Here is an 18,511-nt window from a genome sequence, read left to right as displayed (position 1 = left end):
TCTTAAAACTGAATGAGGCGGAATTTTAAAGTCAATGGTAATGGTGCTTCTACTTTTCTAGTCAGAAGATTGATTTGGAGGACTTAATGGATAGGTTTATGTCTACCTTTACAGCACAGCTCATCACTTTGGTCTCCACAATCATTGATACCATCACAGGCCTTTTTCCAAGGAATGTTTTTCCCATTCACACATTGAAAGGACTCATTTTTTGGAGAACCTGCAAAGCAAGGATTATCTTTTTTTTAAAGATTTATTTATTTATTTGAAAGTCAGAGTTACACAGAGAGAGGAGAGGCAGAGAGAGAGAGAGAAAGAGAGGTCTTCTACCCAATGGTTCACTCCCCAATTGGCCGCAATGCTAATCCAAAGCCAGAAGCGAAGAGCTGGTTTCCCAGGCCATAGCAGAAAGCTGGATCAGAAGTGAAGCAGCTGGGACATGAACCAGCGTCCATATGGGATGCTGGCAATGCAGGCGGCAGCTTTACCTGCTACACCACAGTGCTGGCCCAGGATTATCTTTGTAAAATCTGCTTATGGAATAGTGGCATGATATCCTTATTATATTTTTAGGAAAAATAGAATCATTAAGATAAAATCAGGCCTCAAAAAATGATGTGAAATGTTTTAGTACTATCAACATAGTACATATGACTAATTTTAAAAATGCAAAAAGATACCTTATGGAAGTCATTTCAATTATCTCTGAAACTTAGTATTTGCTGTGGCAGTACAGACCTGCTTACATGGGAGAGGAGGGGTTCAGAACTCAGCAACATTTGCCTACATTGGAAAACACTGGTTCTCACCCATCTCTCGTGAGCTACTGCACTGTTTCCCACCCCTACTCCCACGACTTGCATGGGCATGGATAGCACCTACCTTTTTTTAAAAAAATTCATTTATTTATTTGAAAGGCAGAGTTACAGAGAGAGGGAGAGCCAGAGACAATGTGAGAGAGTGAAAGTGAGAGTGAGAGAGAGAGAGACTCTTTCATCTGCTGGTTCACTCCCCAGATGGCTGCCAATAGCCAACACTTGACCAGGTTGAAACTAGGAGCTCAGGACTCCATCTGGATCTCCCACATGGATGGCAAGGACCCAAGCACTTGGGCCATCTTTTGTTGCTTTCCCAGGCACATCAGCAGGGACCTGGATCTGGAGTGGAACAACCAGAATTCCAAACAGCACTCATATCAGAAGTTAGTGCAATGGGCAGTGGCTTAAACCCACTACACTACAACACCAGCTCTGCCATTTACATTTTGATGGCACTTCTTTTCAGCACTGAAAAGTAAGGGTATAGCTTTGGTGTTTAATAACACACATATAGCCGGCACAGTGGTTCAATAGGCTAATCCTCCGCCTGCGGCGCCGGCACACCAGGTTCTAGTCCTGGTCCAGGCGCTGGATTCTGTCCCGGTTGCCCCTCTTCCAGGCCCGCTCTCTGCTGTGGCCCAGGAGTGCAGTGGAGTCTGGCCCAAGTGCTTGGGCCCTGCACCACATGGGAAGCCAGGATAAGCACCTGGCTCCTGGCTTCGGATCAGCACAGTGCGCCGGCCGGGGCGGCCATTGGAGGGTGAACCAACGGCAAAGGAAGACCTTTCTCTCTCTCTCTCTCACTGTCCACTCTGCCTGTCAAAAAGAAAAACAAAACAAAACAAAACAAAACAAAAAACACCACACGTATAGTTAAAATATTCCGGTGTCCATGCCTGGAAACTGAGGTCCCAATATGGTCATTTAGTTACTGTAAAGGAATGTACAGGGGCTAGAACTTTCAAAGGAGATGCTGAGCCTTCCTTTCATACTTAATTAACTTTTGCATGTTACAGTAACTTTAATCCAGGTATCAAGAAAGCAAAGTGGAGCCAGGCAACTTTGCTTTCCATACAGGAACCTAGATAGAAGTAACATTTGAATGGCAAAAAGTTACAACAGGCAAAAAGCATCAACTTAGGCTCTAAAATTCAAAACATGATGGAGTCCATATCATTGACCCTATGACTGTCCATATGTCCATATGACCCTATGACTGGATTTCAGTCACTTGTTTATTATAGGACTGGTGTAAAATAAACAACTTTGAAGGAAGGAAAGTATCAGGCAAGTACTCTACCAACCTGCATTCTGTGTGAAACACACCACACCAGCTAAACTCTGGTAACCCTTATTTCTTCTCTTAGTAAAAGTACATTCAGCCAAACTGGTCTCTAATCCTTGACAATGCACATTCAGACATTCAGTGGAATTTATATGGAGATTTTCAGGAAAATGGAATCTTCCTTGAACATCAACAGCACCTCTGCAGATAGAACAAATGAAGCGTTTTGGAAAATTAATTAGTATTTGCATTTATAATTTTATTGTAGGAGGTAAGGGACTAGAGTAATTTTCTCTAATCTTCTACATATGAGGTACAAATTGGACAAGATATTTAAATTCTCTGAGCTTCAATATCTTCACCTGTAAAAAGAAACTATTAACTACTTGACTGGGTTTGTTAAGATTAACTAACATAATAGGCCGGCGACGTGGCTCAACAGGCTAATCCTCCACCTTGCGGCGCTGGCACACCAGGTTCTAGTCCCGGTCAGGGCACCGGATTCTGTCCCGGTTGCCCCTCTTCCAGGCCAGCTCTCTGCTGTGGCCCGGGAATGCAGTGGAGGATGGCCCAAGTGCTTGGGTCCTGCACCCGCATGGGAGACCAGGAGAAGCACCTGGCTCCTGCCTTCGGATCAGCGTGGTGTGCCGGCTGCAGCGCGCCGACCGTGGCGGCCATTGGAGGGTGAACCAACAGCAAAAAGGAAGACCTTTCTCTCTGTCTGTCTCTCTCTCTCTCACTGTCCACTCTGCCTGTCTAAATAAATAAATAAATAAATAAAGATTAACTAACATAATCAATTTAAACTAACCAGCCAGGGTTTAAAACCTGGCAAGTGCTCAGCAAATACAGATTAGTTTCTTCTTCCTGGTTTCTTACTAAGGAGTGCATCTTTCTCACCTCTGATGTTTCCTTCCAACCTCAGATAAGCCATTCCTGCCCTCTGTATCCCTGAATCACTCCTCCTTCCAGATAAAAGAGTGGATTACTTTGATCAGAGGATTTTGGAAATATAAATCAGAATGGTGCACTGAGATTTTCATATTTTTCTCTTGGGAGTCTTTGCACCTGCCCCATGCTGTAAGGCTGACCTGGTTGGTCTACTACTGTTTAAAATTTGGGAAGTTAAATTGGTTCAGTTTTAGCAGATTCATTTTGCTATTATATTAAGCTGCAGTCCACAATTCAGCCTTGACAGTGCAAAGGAGATATTTTCTCATCTATATGCCATTGTTAGGACTTTGCAGTCTGTTCAGAATTTTCGTAAAGAGAACTCCACAGTTACCTAATATCCTAGACATGAAGATTTTTTAAAAAGATTTATTTATTTTACATGAGAGAGTTACAGAGGGAGAAGGAGAGGCAGAGAGAGAGAGAGGTCTTCCATCCGCTGGTTCACTCCCCAAATGGCTGCAATGGCCAGTGCTGAGCCAATCTGAAGCCAGGACCAGGAGCTTCTTCCAGGCTTCCCACATGGATGCAGAGGCGCAAGGGCTTGGGCCTTCTTCAACTGCTTTCCCAGGACATGGCAGAGAGCTGGATAGGAAGTGGAGCAGCCGGGACTTGAACTGGCGCCTATATGGGATGCCAGCACTGTAGGTGGCGGCTATATCCGCTATGCTACAGTGCCGACCCAGACATGAAGATTTAATTTACTATTCTTCCAGGGAATTCAATTGCTCCTTGCTTTTTTTTTTTTTTAGAAGCAAATGAGAAAAATAAGATAAAAATAAAATGCTGAGCAAAGACACACCAGACAAATTGAAATAAAAATAAAAGAGGAAGGGTAAAAGAAATATAAGATTAACTGGAATAAAAGGTAAAGAGAGAACAAGAGAGGCTTTTAAAAATTCTTTCAGATCAATATGAAGATATATTCATTTGGTAGTTGTGAAGCTGTTCCACAAGAACAAACAAGAACCACTGGGGTGATCTGACAGTAAATAATCTGAAAAATCTCACAGTCTAATAATATCTAAAAGTACTACATAAAATGCATTGAATTCCCTCAATGAGCTCTTAAGGATGTAAAGCAAATCTCTGCTGTCTCAAATCAGAGAATTTTGTCCATGAGCCTAAGCAAAATACGATAAGAGCAAAATACTGAGAAATCAACGAAGGAGGGAGTTTACTATTTGGCTGGAATAGGTAGTAGATCACAAATTGCTGAAAATCAAAACTAGCCTCAGCTTAACAATTAGACACTCACTAATGAACTACTAGCAGATGTGGTATAGAGGAATACTGAATTTAGAGTGAAGGAATAAGATGCAAGAAAGAATAAAAAATGTTAGTAAATAAATAAATAGTAAAAGTTAGTAAACATGAAGTAAATCTGAAAGACCGCTGACTAAGCAAGTTATAATAATTGCTTATTACATAATCATAGTGATTGACTTCAGGGATATATAAAATAAGGTAGAAATGAATGCCAGGGGCCGGCGCTGTGGCGCAGCGGGTTAACGCCCTGGCATGAAGCCCCAGCATCCCATATGGGCACCGGTTCTAGTCCCAGCTGCTCCATTTCTGATCCAGCTCTCTGCTATGCCTGGGAAAGCAGTGGAGGATGGCCCAAGTACTTAGGCCCCTGTGCCCGCGTGGGAGACCTGGAAGGAGCTCCTGGCTCCCGGCTCCTGGCTTCGGATCGGTACAGCTCAGCCGCTGCGGCCAACTGGGGAGTGAACCAGCGGATGGAAGACCTCTCTCTGTCTCTCTGCCTTTCCTTTCTCTGTGTAACTCTTTCAAATAAATAAATAAATCTTAAAAAAAAAAAAAGAAATGAATGCTATAAAATTTTGGGGGTAATGATTTTTTTTCTATTATTACTGAAGAAAGTGAAGACTTCCTAAGTCAAGGGTCTATGAAATGAATTCAAAAATAACCACTAAAGGAACAGAAATGAAATGGATAATTTCCAAATCAAGTACAAGAGAATATTAAAAAAGAAATTATTACTCTCATGGACATTAAAACAAAAGATACAAAGCACAGAAAAATCAGGATAAATAATGAGCTCAAAATAAGATGGGGAAAATACAGTCAACAATGTAAGTAATCACAATAAGGAAACTGGATAAACTATTCAGTTAACAGTGATTGTCACATTGGATTTTCAAAAAGCATCTAGGTATGTTCTATTTATAAAGGATACTCCCACAATATAAAGATCCAGAAAAATTGAAAATTAAGAAATGGAAAACAGTTGAAAAAGAAGTTAACAGGGCTGGTACTGTGGCATAGCAGGTAAAGCCACCACCTGCAGTGCCAGCATCCCATATCGGAGCCCTTTTGAGTCCCAGCTTCTCCATTTCTGATCCAGCTCTCTGCTATGGCCTGGGAAAGCAGTACAAGATGGCCCAAGTCCTTGGGACCCTGCACCTGCGTGGGAGACCCGGAATAAGCTCCTGGCTCCTAGCTTCAGATCCGTGTAGCTCCAGCCTTTGCAGCCAATTGGGGAGTTAACCAGCAGATAGAAGATCTCTCTCTCTCTCTCTCTCTCTCTCTCTCTCTGCGTAACTCTTTCAAGGAAATAAATAAATCTTAAAAAAAAAGTTAACACCTTGCATAGTCTAATGAACAATGAATTTATTAAATAGAATGAAGCAAATGGAATATATATATATATATATATATATTTGACAGGCAGAGTGGATAGTGAGAGAGAGATAGAGAGAAAGGTCTTCCTTTTTGCCGCTGGTTCACCCTCCAATGGCCGCTGTGGCCGGCGCACTGCGCTGATCCGAAGCCAGGAGCCAGGTGCTTCTCCTGGTCTCCCATGCGGGTTCAGGGCCCAAGCACTTGGGCCATCCTCCACTGCACTCCCGGGCCATAGCAGAGAGCTGGCCTGGAAGAGGGGCAACCGGGATAGAATCCGGCGCCCCAACCGGGACTAGAACCCGTATGCCGGTGCTGCAAGGTGGAGGATTAGCCTGTTAAGCCACGGCGCTGGCCGCAAATGGAATATTTTTTTTTTTTTTGACAGGCAGAGTGGACAGTGAGAGAGAGAGACAGAGAGAAAGGTCTTCTTTTTGCCATTGGTTCACCCTCCAATGGCTGCCGCGGTTGGCGCGCTGCGGCCGGCGCACCGCGCTGCTCCCATGGCAGGAGCCAGGTGCTTCTCCTGGTCTCCCATGGGGTGCAGGGCCCAAGCACTTGGGCCATCCTCCACTGCACTCCCTGGCCACAGCAGAGAGCTGGCCTGAAAGAGGGGCATCCGGGACAGGACCGGTGCCCTGACCGGGACTAGAACCCGGTGTGCCGGTGCCGCAAGGTGGAGGATTAGCCTAGTGAGCTGCGGCGCCGGCCGCAAATGGAATATTTTAACAATACTCAGCCACAAAGAAATTCTCAACAAATATTTTAAAAATTGTCATCAGAGCAGCAAGCACTGTGGCGTAGAAGGTTAGGCCTCTATCTGCAGTGTCGGTATCCCATATGAGTCCTGACTGTTCCACTTCTGATCCAGCTCCCTGCTAATGTGCCTGGGAAAACAGTAGAGGATGGCCCAAGTGCTTGGGTCCCTGTACCAACGTGGGAAGAAGCTCCTGACTCCTGGCTTTGGATCAGGCCAGCTCTGGCCATTGTACTCATTTGGGGAGTGAAACAGCAGATGGAAACTTTTGCTCTCTCTCTTTTTTCCCTTTTCTCTCTGTATCTTTGCCCTTCAAATAACTACATAAAACCTTAAAAAACACTGTCATCATATAGAGACATTCTTTGACTATAATGTGATTAAATAGGAAATCAATAACCAAAATAAACCAAAAGTAAACTAATATGAGGGATCTGAAGAGTTAATGGAAAATGTGCATTATAAAAAAATTATGGGGGCTGGCGCTGTGGTGCAGTGGGTTAATGCCCTGGCCTGAAGCGCTGGCATCCCATATGGGTGCTAGTTCGAGACCTGGCTGCTCCACTTCCAATCCAGCTCTCTGCTATGGCCTGGGAAAGCAGTGGAAGACGGCCGAAGTCCTTGGGCCTCTGCACCCACGTGGGAGACCCAGAGAAAGCTCCTGGCTCCTGGCATCGGCTTGGTGCATCTCCAGCCATTGCGGCCATTTGGGGAGTGAACCAGCAGATGGAAGACCTCTCTCTCTCTCTCTCTCTCTGCCTCTCCTCTCTGTGTAACTCTGACTTTTGAGTAAATGAATATTTAAAAAAAGAAAAAGAAAAATTATGCATGAGCTTCAAAATAAATATATTTTTTTATTCCATTCTTTACAATTTTTGAAGTGTCTTTGTATATTCATTTGGAAAGTAACAGAAATTTCTTTTTCTTTAAAGACTTTGTTTATTTGAAAGGCAGAACTACAGAGGGAGGAAGACACGGGGGGGGGGAGGGAGAGAGAGAGAGAGAAGGAGAGAGAGAGAGAGAAAGAAAGAAAAAAAAGAGAGAGAGATTTTTCTATCCCCTGGTTCACTCCCCAAATGGCTGCAACAGCCAGGGCTGAACCAGGCTGAAGCCAGGAGCTTCTTCCAGGTCTCCAACATGCATGGCGGGGGCCCAAATACTTGGGCCATCTTCCACTGCTTGCTCAGGCACATTGGCAGGGAGGTGGACATAAAGTGGGGCAGCCAGGACTTGAACCAACACCCATATTTGTTGCCGGTGATGACTTTACCTGCTATACCACAATGCCGGCCCCAAGAAATTTCTAAATTGCATATGGTCAAAGAAGAAACTATCTTGAAAATTAGAAGATGTTTTGAACTGAATAATAAATAATAAATAAGATGCCATTGATGAAAGCTAATGGTATGCAGATGAAGTATTACTTGGAGTCTGGGAGTTTGTACCTTAAATGTTTATATTAGGAAATAAAAGTTGAAGATGGTTGAGTTAAGCATTCAACTTAAGGAATTAGAAAAAATACAATAGTGAAAAGAAGGGAAGCAAAGATTAATGAACTATAAAATAAAGAAACAAGAGACCATTTATAAATTAAAAAATCAAAAAGATTAATCAAGTAGGTAAGTCACTGTAAGACTGATCAATAGAAAAAAAGAAAAGCCATAAACAGTACTTGATGTGAGAAAATAGACATTAATTATCAATGAGTATAAATAGACAGTAACATATTTGGGACTTACAGAATCACCAAAGGATTCATATCCAGGCACTATCACAAAACTATAGTTGAGTGCTAGGCAAACATGAACACGTTTAATCTTCCTACAATGCTATGAAGTAGGTAGTTAATAATCTCAGGTTACACACAAGGAAATTGAGAAACAGAAAGATTAGGTAATCAAAAAGAAGAGGTAGAACAAGAAAATCAACTCAGAAAAATCCCCTGATAGAAGCACTCACTGTTGAAATCCAAGGTCAAAGCAGACTACGTTGGCTTCCCTTATGCTCCAGCTTCTCTTACATATGAACATACTCTTATCTTGTTCCACAAGTTTTACTGCAACAATTCCCTCTGAGTCTGTATTTCCATACTTCAAAGAAACATTGAATTTTCCTAAAACAAAAAGTCAAAAGGATGAGCAATATTTAGGTAATTATTTTTATCCTCTTACTTAAGAGACTTTAAAATAATAAAATAAGAATTTCAGTTTAATTTTGAACACCATAAATATTTCAACAAATAATAATAAGTGATTATTTTGGAGTGTTCAAAACATGTCAGTGGCTATGCTGCTTAGTTATACAAAAGATCATTAAATCCTCACACCAACCCTAAGAAAATCAAGCCTGTATTGATACCAATGTTCACACATAAGGAATCCAAATCTAGCAATTGAACTGCTGTATTGATTTTATTCTACAGTACACACTCTTAGAAGTAGGCCAAGCAATTAAAGAAAATGTAGAAAGAATCCTAATTTATTTAAGGCAAACAATGTAACAAGAGCAGAAAAGTCCAACACTGACAACTATCCTCCACTTTGGCCTTTTTCCTCTCCAACAGATAACAGAGATGGCCTCAAACAAGGAGCTTTTTCCCACCTCCTTTTCACAATACCTCAACATCTTAACTCAACATCATAAAAATATGCAGGCTTCCGTGAACTGGTAAATGAAAGACTATTTTAAGGATCTCTCTGTAAGTTTACAAAATGTCTACGGTAACTTGGCATCAGAAGACAGTGAACCTGAGTTTTGCTATCATAGCTAAAATGTAATAAGTACTTTCCATGTGCCAAGTACTGTGTGAAATGCTTTACATACCTCATTTTATTTAATCTTCACAAGAGTCTTGTGACTAGGAACTTTTATTATGCACATGTTACAGATGAGGGAATTGGGGTTGAGGTCACACAGCTTACCAACAACAGGTCAGGCGGTTATGGAGGTACTAAATCTGATCCATAATGAAATCTCTAATTTAGCCACTCCATTAGTCATCATACAAAGATCTCAATCTCCTCAATATAATAGGCCCCTGGATGGAGTAAAGACAAGGTCTCTGGTCTGATGTGCCAGCTTCCTAGGTCTACAGTGGCTCAAGCTGCCCTTGGATAGAAGAGCAACTGGGGGTTGGGCCTGGAAGAAAGGGCTGGGGGCTGGGAAGATGAATATGGAACAAACTGACTGGGCTAGAGGGCCAAAGCAAGGCCTGAGGCCCAACTGGACTACAAGTCAGTATCAATCTCACAGATGGGCTTTTTTTTTTTTTTTTTTTTGACAGACAGAGTGGACAGTGAGAGAGAGAGACAGAGAGAAAGGTCTTCCTTTGCCATTGGTTCACCCTCCAATGGCCGCCGCGGTCGGCGCGCTGCGGCCGGTGCACCTCGCTGATCCAATGGCAGGAGCCAGGTGCTTCTCCTGGTCTCCCATGGGGTGCAGGGCCCAAGCACTTGGGCCATCCTCCACTGCACTCCCTGGCCACAGCAGAGAGCTGGCCTGGAAGAGGGGCAACCGGGATAGAATCCGGTGCCCTGACCGGGACTAGAACCCGGTGTGCCAGCGCCGCTAGGTGGAGGATTAGCCTAGTGAGCCGCAGCGCTGGCCACAGATGGGCTTTTCACTGGGATCTGAACCAACCTGATGAGCCTGGGAATAATCCCTTTAACCAAGCAGAAGTCATGGTGGTGACAGTTCTAAAGGGCTAGGCAGCAGAGTGTGGCGCAGGCACTCATGGGGAAGGCCTGGCTTCCTTTCTGTGTGTTCTGGATTCAAGGAAGGTCTGGCTGCATTCTGGTGACCCTTGATTTCTTTAGCATCACCGCTATTACTATTAAGGATCTAGAGAAGAATTTTGAGCTATCATCATAAGATTTCACAGGAAAAGTGTGCTACACAATTGAGCTAGTATCACAGAATAACTTGAAAACTAGGCTTATCCTACCTTCAGGTGTGCATTTTCCATGATTTAAAAACTTTGTCCCTGGATGAAGACATTCAAAACTCTTTTGGTGACAGTAAGATGGGTAGCTTTTGCCATTAGTTGCACACACTGAGGTACCGTTCTTTGGGCACTGATAGGGGAGTTTACAAACACAGGTTCCATCAATGCATTTCTGCCACGGCTGGCAAAAGACTTTACTGCAGGAGAGATGTGTGTATTTTTTCGTTAAACATTTCTTCTCCACCAGATCCTCTGGAGATGCATTTGATGTTGAAGTGACCTAACAAACATACAAAAACATTAACCTGACAGTCTTATTTTTGAAGATGAGTAAGTGACACAAAAGAAAAATACAGAACTACCCCACAGTACAGATGAAGGTGATGTGATCTGGTGGTTTTAAGGATGAAACAAACCTGGTTTCTAGACTTGGCTTGGGCACTTAAAGTTATTATGGCCTTGGGCAAGTTACCCTCATAAAACATACATTTTCTTATTTATTAAATGAGTATAATAGCTCATCTCCTGCTAGGTTTTTATAAGGATCAGAAATAATGTATATGGGGGTCAGCATTGTGGTATAAGGGTTAAACTGCCACCTACAATGCTGACATCCCATAGGGGTGATGGTTCAAGTCCTAGCTGCTCCACTTCTAGTCCAACTCCCTTCTTTTTGTTTTGTTTTTTTTTTTTTTTTTTGGACAGGCAGAGTGGACAGTGAGAGAGAGAGAGACAGAGAGAAAGGTCTTCCTTTTGCCGTTGGTTCACCCTCCAATGGCCGCCGTGGTAGGCGCGCTGCGGCCGGCGCACCGCGCTGTTCCGATGGCAGGAGCCAGGTGCTTCTCCTGGTCTCCCATGGGGTGCAGGACCCAAGCACTTGGGCCATCCTCCACTGCACTCCCTGGCCACAGCAGAGAGCTGGTCTGGAAGAGGGGCAACCGGGACAGAATCCGTAGCCCCGACCGGGACTAGAACCCAGTGTGCCGGCGCCACAAGGCGGAAGATTAGCCTGTTGAGCCACGGCGCCGGCCCCAACTCCCTTCTAATGTGCCTGGGAGAGCACCAGAGGATGGTCCAAGTGCTTGGCCCCTATACATGTGGGAGACATGGAAGAAGCTCCTCTCTCCTGCTTCTAGCCTGGCACAACCCTGCAGCCAATTGGGGAGTGAACCAGTGGATGGAAGATCTCTGTCTCTCCCTCTCTTTCTAACTCTGCTTTTCAAATAACATAAGCCTTGGGTCAGCAGTGTGGCGCAGCGGGTTAATGAAGCACTGGTATCCCATATGGGTGCCGGTTCTCGTCCTGGCTGCTCCTCTTCCAATCCAGCTCTCTGCTATGGCCTAGGGTAGCAGTGGAAGATGGCCCAAGTCCTTGGGCCCCTGCAGCCATGTGGGAGACCCGAAGAAGCTCCTGGCTCCTGGTTTTGGATCGGCGCAGCTCTGGCCGCTACAGCCAATTGGGGAGTGAACCATAGGATGGAAGACCTCTCTCTCTGTGTCTGCCTCTCTCTGTAGCTCTGTTTTTCAAATAAATAAAACAAAGCTTTAAAAAAAAATAACATAAGCCTTAAAAAAAGAGAAATAATATGTAACAGTTGGCATGTACCAGGCTTGCAATTTATAGGAGCTGGCATTATGCTGAGGTCAACATAAAGTTCTACCTTTGAAGAAATCAAAGAATCTCAGCAGTCATGTTAGAGAATAACAAACTTGGTGCTGACAAAGTCTTTTGTAATGATCTGACGGATGACATTTGTTAATTCTATTTTTAGGCCTGTGCAGTGCTGAAGGCCACACGCACGCTGACAGGCTGCGGGAGCTACCTCAGAGTGAGTGGGAGAATATCTGAGGCCTCATATTGACACATCACGGTGGAGGCGCTGAGGAAGCAGAGGCTGGCGGAGCTGCAGGCGAAGCACGGGGATCCCGGCGATGCAGCACCACAGGAAGCAAAGCACAGGGAAGCAGAAATGAGAAACAGTATTTTAGCCCAAGTTCTGGATCAGTCAGCCCGGGCCAGGTTAAGTAACTTGGCACTTGTAAAGCCTAAAAAAACTAAAGCAGTAGAAAATTCCCTTATATAGATGGCAAATATGGACAACTGAGTGGGAAGGTATCAGAACAAGGTTTAATAGAAATCCTTGAAAAATTAAGCCAACAAACAGAAAAGAAAATGTTAAATTCAACAGAAGAAAAGTAATGGATTCTGATTAAGATGACGATTATTAACTAAAAAACTGTTCAGAAACTGGAACTTAATGCAACAGATATGATAACATGTTTACCTTGTTTATTGTCTATATGGCTTTAAAAAATAGTTATGCAAAATAAAAAAAAATTTATTTTTAAATGCAGGGGCAGGCATTCAGTGTAATAGTTAAGATGCTGCTTGGGACATCTGCATTCCATATCAGAATGTCTGGATACAAGTCCCGGCTCTACTTCAAATTCCAGCTTCCTGCATATGCACACCCAGCAGGTAATGGATCCATTACCTGGGGTCCCTGCCACCCACGTGGGAAACAAGGATTGAATTCTTGGTTCCTAGCTTTAGCTTGACCAAAACCTGGCTGTTGTAGGCATTTGGGGAGTGAACCAGCAGATGGATGATCCCTCTCTGACTCGGTCTCTCTCCCTTTAAAATAAATAAAAATGTCCATCAATTGATGGTTAGGTAAAGAAATTATGGTATACATGCACTATGGAATACAACTCAGTGGTTAAAAAAATGAAATCTTGTCTTTTGCAACAATATGGATGCAACTGGAAACCAATATACTCAGTGAAATAAGCCAGACCCCAAAAGACAAATATCATGTTTTCCCTGGTCTGTGGTAACTAACAAAATACCTACAATGTAATGTTTACGAGTGAAACTGACATTTTGAGATTCAGTGATTGTTTACAGCCCTTATCTCTACTGTTGAGGAACAGTGTTCTTTTTCTTCATACTATTCGTTGAACTCTTTACTTTGTGTAGGCTTAATCTTATGAGTATAAAGTAAACTGAAAATAGATCTTTGTAAAAATTAACAGTGGGAATAGAGAAGAGGAGGAAGGGTGGGAGTGTGGGCAGGAGAGAGGGTAGGGTCGAAAGTATCTCTATATTCCTCTGTTCATAAATCTGTTCATATAAATACATAAAATGTGTATAACAAATAAAATTTAAAAAAATAAACATAAAACTTAAATGCAAACTTTTATTAAATTTCCACTACATGCAAAGCCTTGCTAAGATAAATATGACACAGTCTTTATCTATTAAAGACTTTTAAGGCAATAAACTAGAAACATACTTCATAGCTAGTATACAGGATACAGCCTGGTGATACACCAGTGGTACAAACAGGTGCAGTAGTTTTAGAGAACTGGGGTAAATGAAGATAAGTCTTTCTAGGGGGTGTATAAAATCTCATGGAGGCAGTAGCAGTTCAGCAAGAACAGGAAGGACAGGTGTAGCTGCCAGAGGGCTGGTTCTAGCAACACAGAGAAGATATGGTGTTGAACATATTTAGGGCTTCATAAGCCAACTCAACATCAAGTATACAGCATTGAATGTACTTCAAATGGGGAGATCACTGTCAGAAAACTGGAGAAGTTAGGCTAGAGTAGAGCATAAGAATAGCTTTGAGAGCTGGCGCCGTGGCTCACTTGGTTAATCCTCCGCCTGCAGCACCAGCATCCCATATAGGTGCCGGGTTCTAGTCCTGGTTGCTCCTCTTCCAGTCCAGCTCTCTGCTGTGGCCCGGGAGGGCAGTGGAGGGTGGCCCAAGTGCTTGGGCCCTACACCCACATGGGAGACCAGGAAGAAGCACCTGGCTCCTGGCTTCAGATTGGCGTAGCTCCAGCCATAGCGGCCATTTGGGGGGGGGGGGACCAACGGAACCAACGGAAGGAAGACCTTTCTTTCTGTCTCTCTCTCTCACAGTCTATCTGTCAAATAAAAAATAAAATAAAATAAAAACACAAAAAATTGCTTTGAAAGACACTTGAACAAGTAAAAGCAATAAGGTTCAACAATTTAATCCATGTAGGGGTTGAGGGTAGGTCTTATTTTTCTTTTTAAAGATTTATTTATTTATTTGAGAGGCAGAGCTACCGAGAGGCAGAGGCAGAGAGAGAGAGACAGAAAGAGGTAGGTCTTCCATCCACTGGTTCACTCCCCAGATGGCTGCAATGCCGCGAGCTGAACCAATCTGAAGCCAGGACCTGGAAATTCTTCTGGGTATCCCACATGGGTACAGGGGCCCCAAGTCTACTTTTCCCAGGCCATAGCAGAGAGTTAGATTGGAAGTGGAGCAGCTGAGACTCAAACTGGCAGCCATATGGGATGCTGGTGTTGCAGGCAGCAGCTTTTACGTGCTACACCACAGCACCGGCCCCAGCTCCTAGGTTTTGATGCTGAGTGAATGAATGATGCTGGATCAGCTATTTCACTAAGTCAGCAGTATCAAAAGACAATCTGGATACAGTTTTGTATCCAATGTCATTAATGGTGAACCTCTCACTGTATACTTATGTTCATGATGCTCTTTTTAACTTATTTTTTAAAGATTTATTTATTTATTTGAGAGGCAGAGTCTGCCAGACTCATTTGGGTCTCCCTCATGCATGCAGGGTTCCAAGGACTTGGGCCATCTTCTACTGCTTTCCCATGTCATTAGCAGGGAACTGGATCAGAAGTGGGGCAGCCCACATGGGATGCCAGCACTGCAAGCAGAGGCTTAACCTATTACACAGCAGTGACAGCTCCTCATGATGCTCTTTTGTGAGGTATTTTTTCCTGCTAATATGCCATAAAAGTAAAATGAAGAAAATCTCAAAATCAATGAAATGATATTAGTGGCATTATCCTATGAAAGATCATGATTATTAAAATATGATGTATATGTTTAAATTTTGTTTTCAAAGGTATACTTATTTATATAGAAGTGCATTTATTACTCATAAATATATTTACATATACCGGGAGCACATACACAAATATATTTTTTAAAGATTTATTCTCTGAAAGGCAGAGTTACAAAGAGAGAGGGAGAGACAGAGGGATCTTCCATCCTCTCGTTCACTTCTCAAATATCCACAAAGGCCGGGGCTGGGCCAGGCTGAAGCCAGGAGCCAGGAGCTTCATCCAGGTCTCCCACATGGGTGCAGGGGCCCACTCACTTGGGACAATTTCTGCTGCTTTTCCAAGTGCATTAGCAGGTAGCTGGGTCAGAAGCAGAGTAGCCAGGACACGAACTGACACCCATATGAGATGCTGGGATTGCAGGCAGCAGCTTAACCACCTACACCACAATGCCAGCCCCATAAAATATTTTTTTAGCATTATTACTACAGCCTCATCTACAAATGTGATTCCAGTGCTTTGAGTTGCTGCTGTTTATTTGTGTACATAGCCTTTTTTTTTTCCTTTTTGGTCATGTCTGTGGTGTTTGCAATGAAATAATAATTATTTTTATGTGAACTTTGCCTTTGTTCTCTAGGCTGGAGTGGAATAAAACCATTTTATTTATTTATTTTTATTTATTTATTTATTTTTTGACAGGCAGAGTGGATAGTGAGAGACAGAGACAGAGAGAAAGGTCTTCCTTTTTGCCGTTGGTTCACCCTCCAATGGCCGCTGCGGCCGGCTCATCGCGCTGTTCCGAAGGCAGGAGCCAGGTGCTTCTCCTGGTCTCCCATGTGGGTGCAGGACCCAAAGACTTAGGCCATCCTCCACTGCCTTCCCGGGCCATAGCAGAGAGCTGGCCTGGAAGAGGGGCAACCGGGATAGAATCCGGCGCCCCAACCGGGACTAGAACCCGGTGTGCCGGCGCCGCAAGGCGGAGGATTAGCCTGTTAAGCCAGGCGCCGGCCAAAACCATTTTAGATAGATAGTCATTCATTAGAAAGCAAATGGGAAGAGCCAGTGCTATGGTATAGCAGGTAAAGCCACTGCCTGCAGTGCTAGCATCCTATATGGGCATTGGTTTGAGACTCAGCTGCTCCACATCTGATCCAGCTCTCTGCTATGGCCTGGGAAAGCAGTGGAAGATGGCCAAAGTCCTTGGGCCCCTGCACCCATGTGGGAGATCCAGAAGAAGCTCCTGGCTTCTGGCTTCAGACCAGCCCAGCTCTGGCCATTGTGACCAGGGGTGTGAAGCAGTGGATAGAACACCTCTCTCCCTCTCTCTCTGCTTCTCTGTAACTCTGCCTTTCAAATAAATTAATAAAAAAAAGAAACAAAACAGTCACCTAGGCCTTATCAACCCCAGCACACAGCCACTCTGCTTTATATCAGAGTTGTCACCTTACTCATTTTGTTATATTTCACCTTTACCTATAAACACAGGGGGAAAAAATCAAATATGACCAAACTGAGGAAAAGTCTACCACCTTCCCCCTTCTTTTGGGCATTATTAGAAATCCCTCTTTGAACTGCTAACTAGCTGAGTGATCTTGGCTATGTGACTATACTTTTCTTATCCTCTATCCTCTTATAAAATGTGGAAATAAAAATAATATTCTCACAGAGTTATTGCTAGAGAAAGACACTGTAGTGAGAGACTGCAAAGAGCTAGAATGAAAAGAGAATAGAAGATTTGGGGCTGCATACAGTCTACCACAATCATCATGTTAGCAGCTATACTGAATCTTAAATTTTTTTGTGTGCTTTCCTAAGTATTATTCATTTGATTTTAGCAATAACTCTGTGAGAACATTATTTTCCCTTTTGTTTATAGGTAAAGGTGAAAAATAACAAAATGAGTAAGATGACAACTCTGTTTTTGTTCCAAGAATCATAAATGCAGCTGAATCATTATTTTCAAAATAATTGTAAAGTAAAAATACACATTCATTTTAATAAAGAATGAATATAATAAAAAATCTGAATTATGGAATTCAGAAACTTATAAAACAAGAAATAAAATCACAGTAATCCCATTAGATTGCAACTGTTAACTATCAACCCATATCACACAAGAATTTTTTAAGCAACTATAAGTATCATTCATGTGTTATCTGCAATTGTATGTAAGACATGTTTTTCTTTTTCCTTGACAAAAGTAAGACTGTAGTAGGACATTTTTAATTACAATAAGTATAGAAATATACCATTTTAATGTCTACATAATGGTTCATTTATGAGTTATAATAATTCAGTAAACTCCTAATTAATGAGCGTTTCATTTATTCATTGTTCTCTATTATAAATTGCAACAATAATACATATTTTAGAAGTTACAGGAAACTACAGATGTAATTCTGATTTTTTTAAAGTAGTTGTCCTTAAATGTTTGCATCTACAAACTGGCATTAAGACAAAACACTTTTGGAATCTATCTCAAAGGGCTTTGAGACCACAAAAGTTGGTAATCATCGATCAATTCTAAAATGTCTTTAACACTTTCAACCTTAAAAGGCAACCCTCCAATCTCACTACATGGTGTCATTTCAGTTTTTCCTCCTTAGCAGTTAGCAAGACATTCACACTAATCCTTCATCTGAAGGAGCCTGGTGCTTTGCTGACTTCTGCCATCTGTAGCCATTACTGCTTTTTTTGGCTAGCAGGGCTGGTAAGCGTGATTCTGTCTCACCACTGATCAAACCTAATTCGGGATTATAGGTCCAGCTGAAATCTTACTTGGTCTATAATCTTTTCTTGACCTCTCAGCATGAAATGATCTGTCTGACCATTAAAGTTCTTTGCCATATGATATTTGTATCATAAATATAAGTAGATGGTCCTCAATTTATGACACTTCACAAAGAAGGAATTAGCGAACATTTATTGATTAGAGTAAATTAGAGCCTTGCATTATAAAATTCTTCTCCGGATCAATGTCTAAACACATACGTAAGTATATAAAGACTATTTTTTAAGATATTAACATATTTGGTATTGACTGTATAAAAGCATGGATGACAATTGAGGTATGTTACATTTAGGTTAAAATTGCATCTTTAAGATTTTCCCTATATTTCTATAATCTTTAAAATATCTATTTAAAATAGTTCACATAAAGGTTAAATTACTTACCTGTAAAAACCTAAGTAGAAGCACAAAAGTGACAGAAGAACATGAATAAACTTCATGTTAGAGGTGTTCAGGATCTGTCTCTGCCGAAGAT

General features: G+C 42.4%; 1 protein-coding gene and 1 pseudogene across 1 annotated transcript in view; one reads left to right on the top strand and one right to left on the bottom strand.

Annotated features, from left to right (window-relative positions):
- The window catches only part of LOC133755373 (complement factor I-like), a 35,857-nt gene extending 27,294 nt beyond the window's left edge, over positions 1-8,563 (bottom strand). Inside the window, exons 1-3 of the mRNA XM_062185483.1 lie at positions 8,414-8,563; positions 2,123-2,304; positions 107-220 (exon numbers count right to left, since the gene is read on the bottom strand). Of these exons, the coding sequence (XP_062041467.1) occupies positions 107-220; positions 2,123-2,304; positions 8,414-8,484 (367 nt within the window). The 5' untranslated portion in view covers positions 8,485-8,563. The remainder of the gene's footprint in view (positions 1-106; positions 221-2,122; positions 2,305-8,413) is intronic.
- Positions 8,564-12,259: 3,696 nt separating this feature from the next.
- Positions 12,260-12,626, top strand: LOC133755371 (programmed cell death protein 5-like; annotated as a pseudogene).
- The last annotated feature ends 5,885 nt before the right edge of the window (positions 12,627-18,511 follow it).

Source organism: Lepus europaeus, unplaced genomic scaffold (genome assembly GCF_033115175.1).
Source record: "Lepus europaeus isolate LE1 unplaced genomic scaffold, mLepTim1.pri SCAFFOLD_405, whole genome shotgun sequence".
NCBI lineage: Eukaryota > Metazoa > Chordata > Mammalia > Lagomorpha > Leporidae > Lepus > Lepus europaeus.
This window is presented reverse-complemented; position numbering and strand designations above follow the sequence as displayed.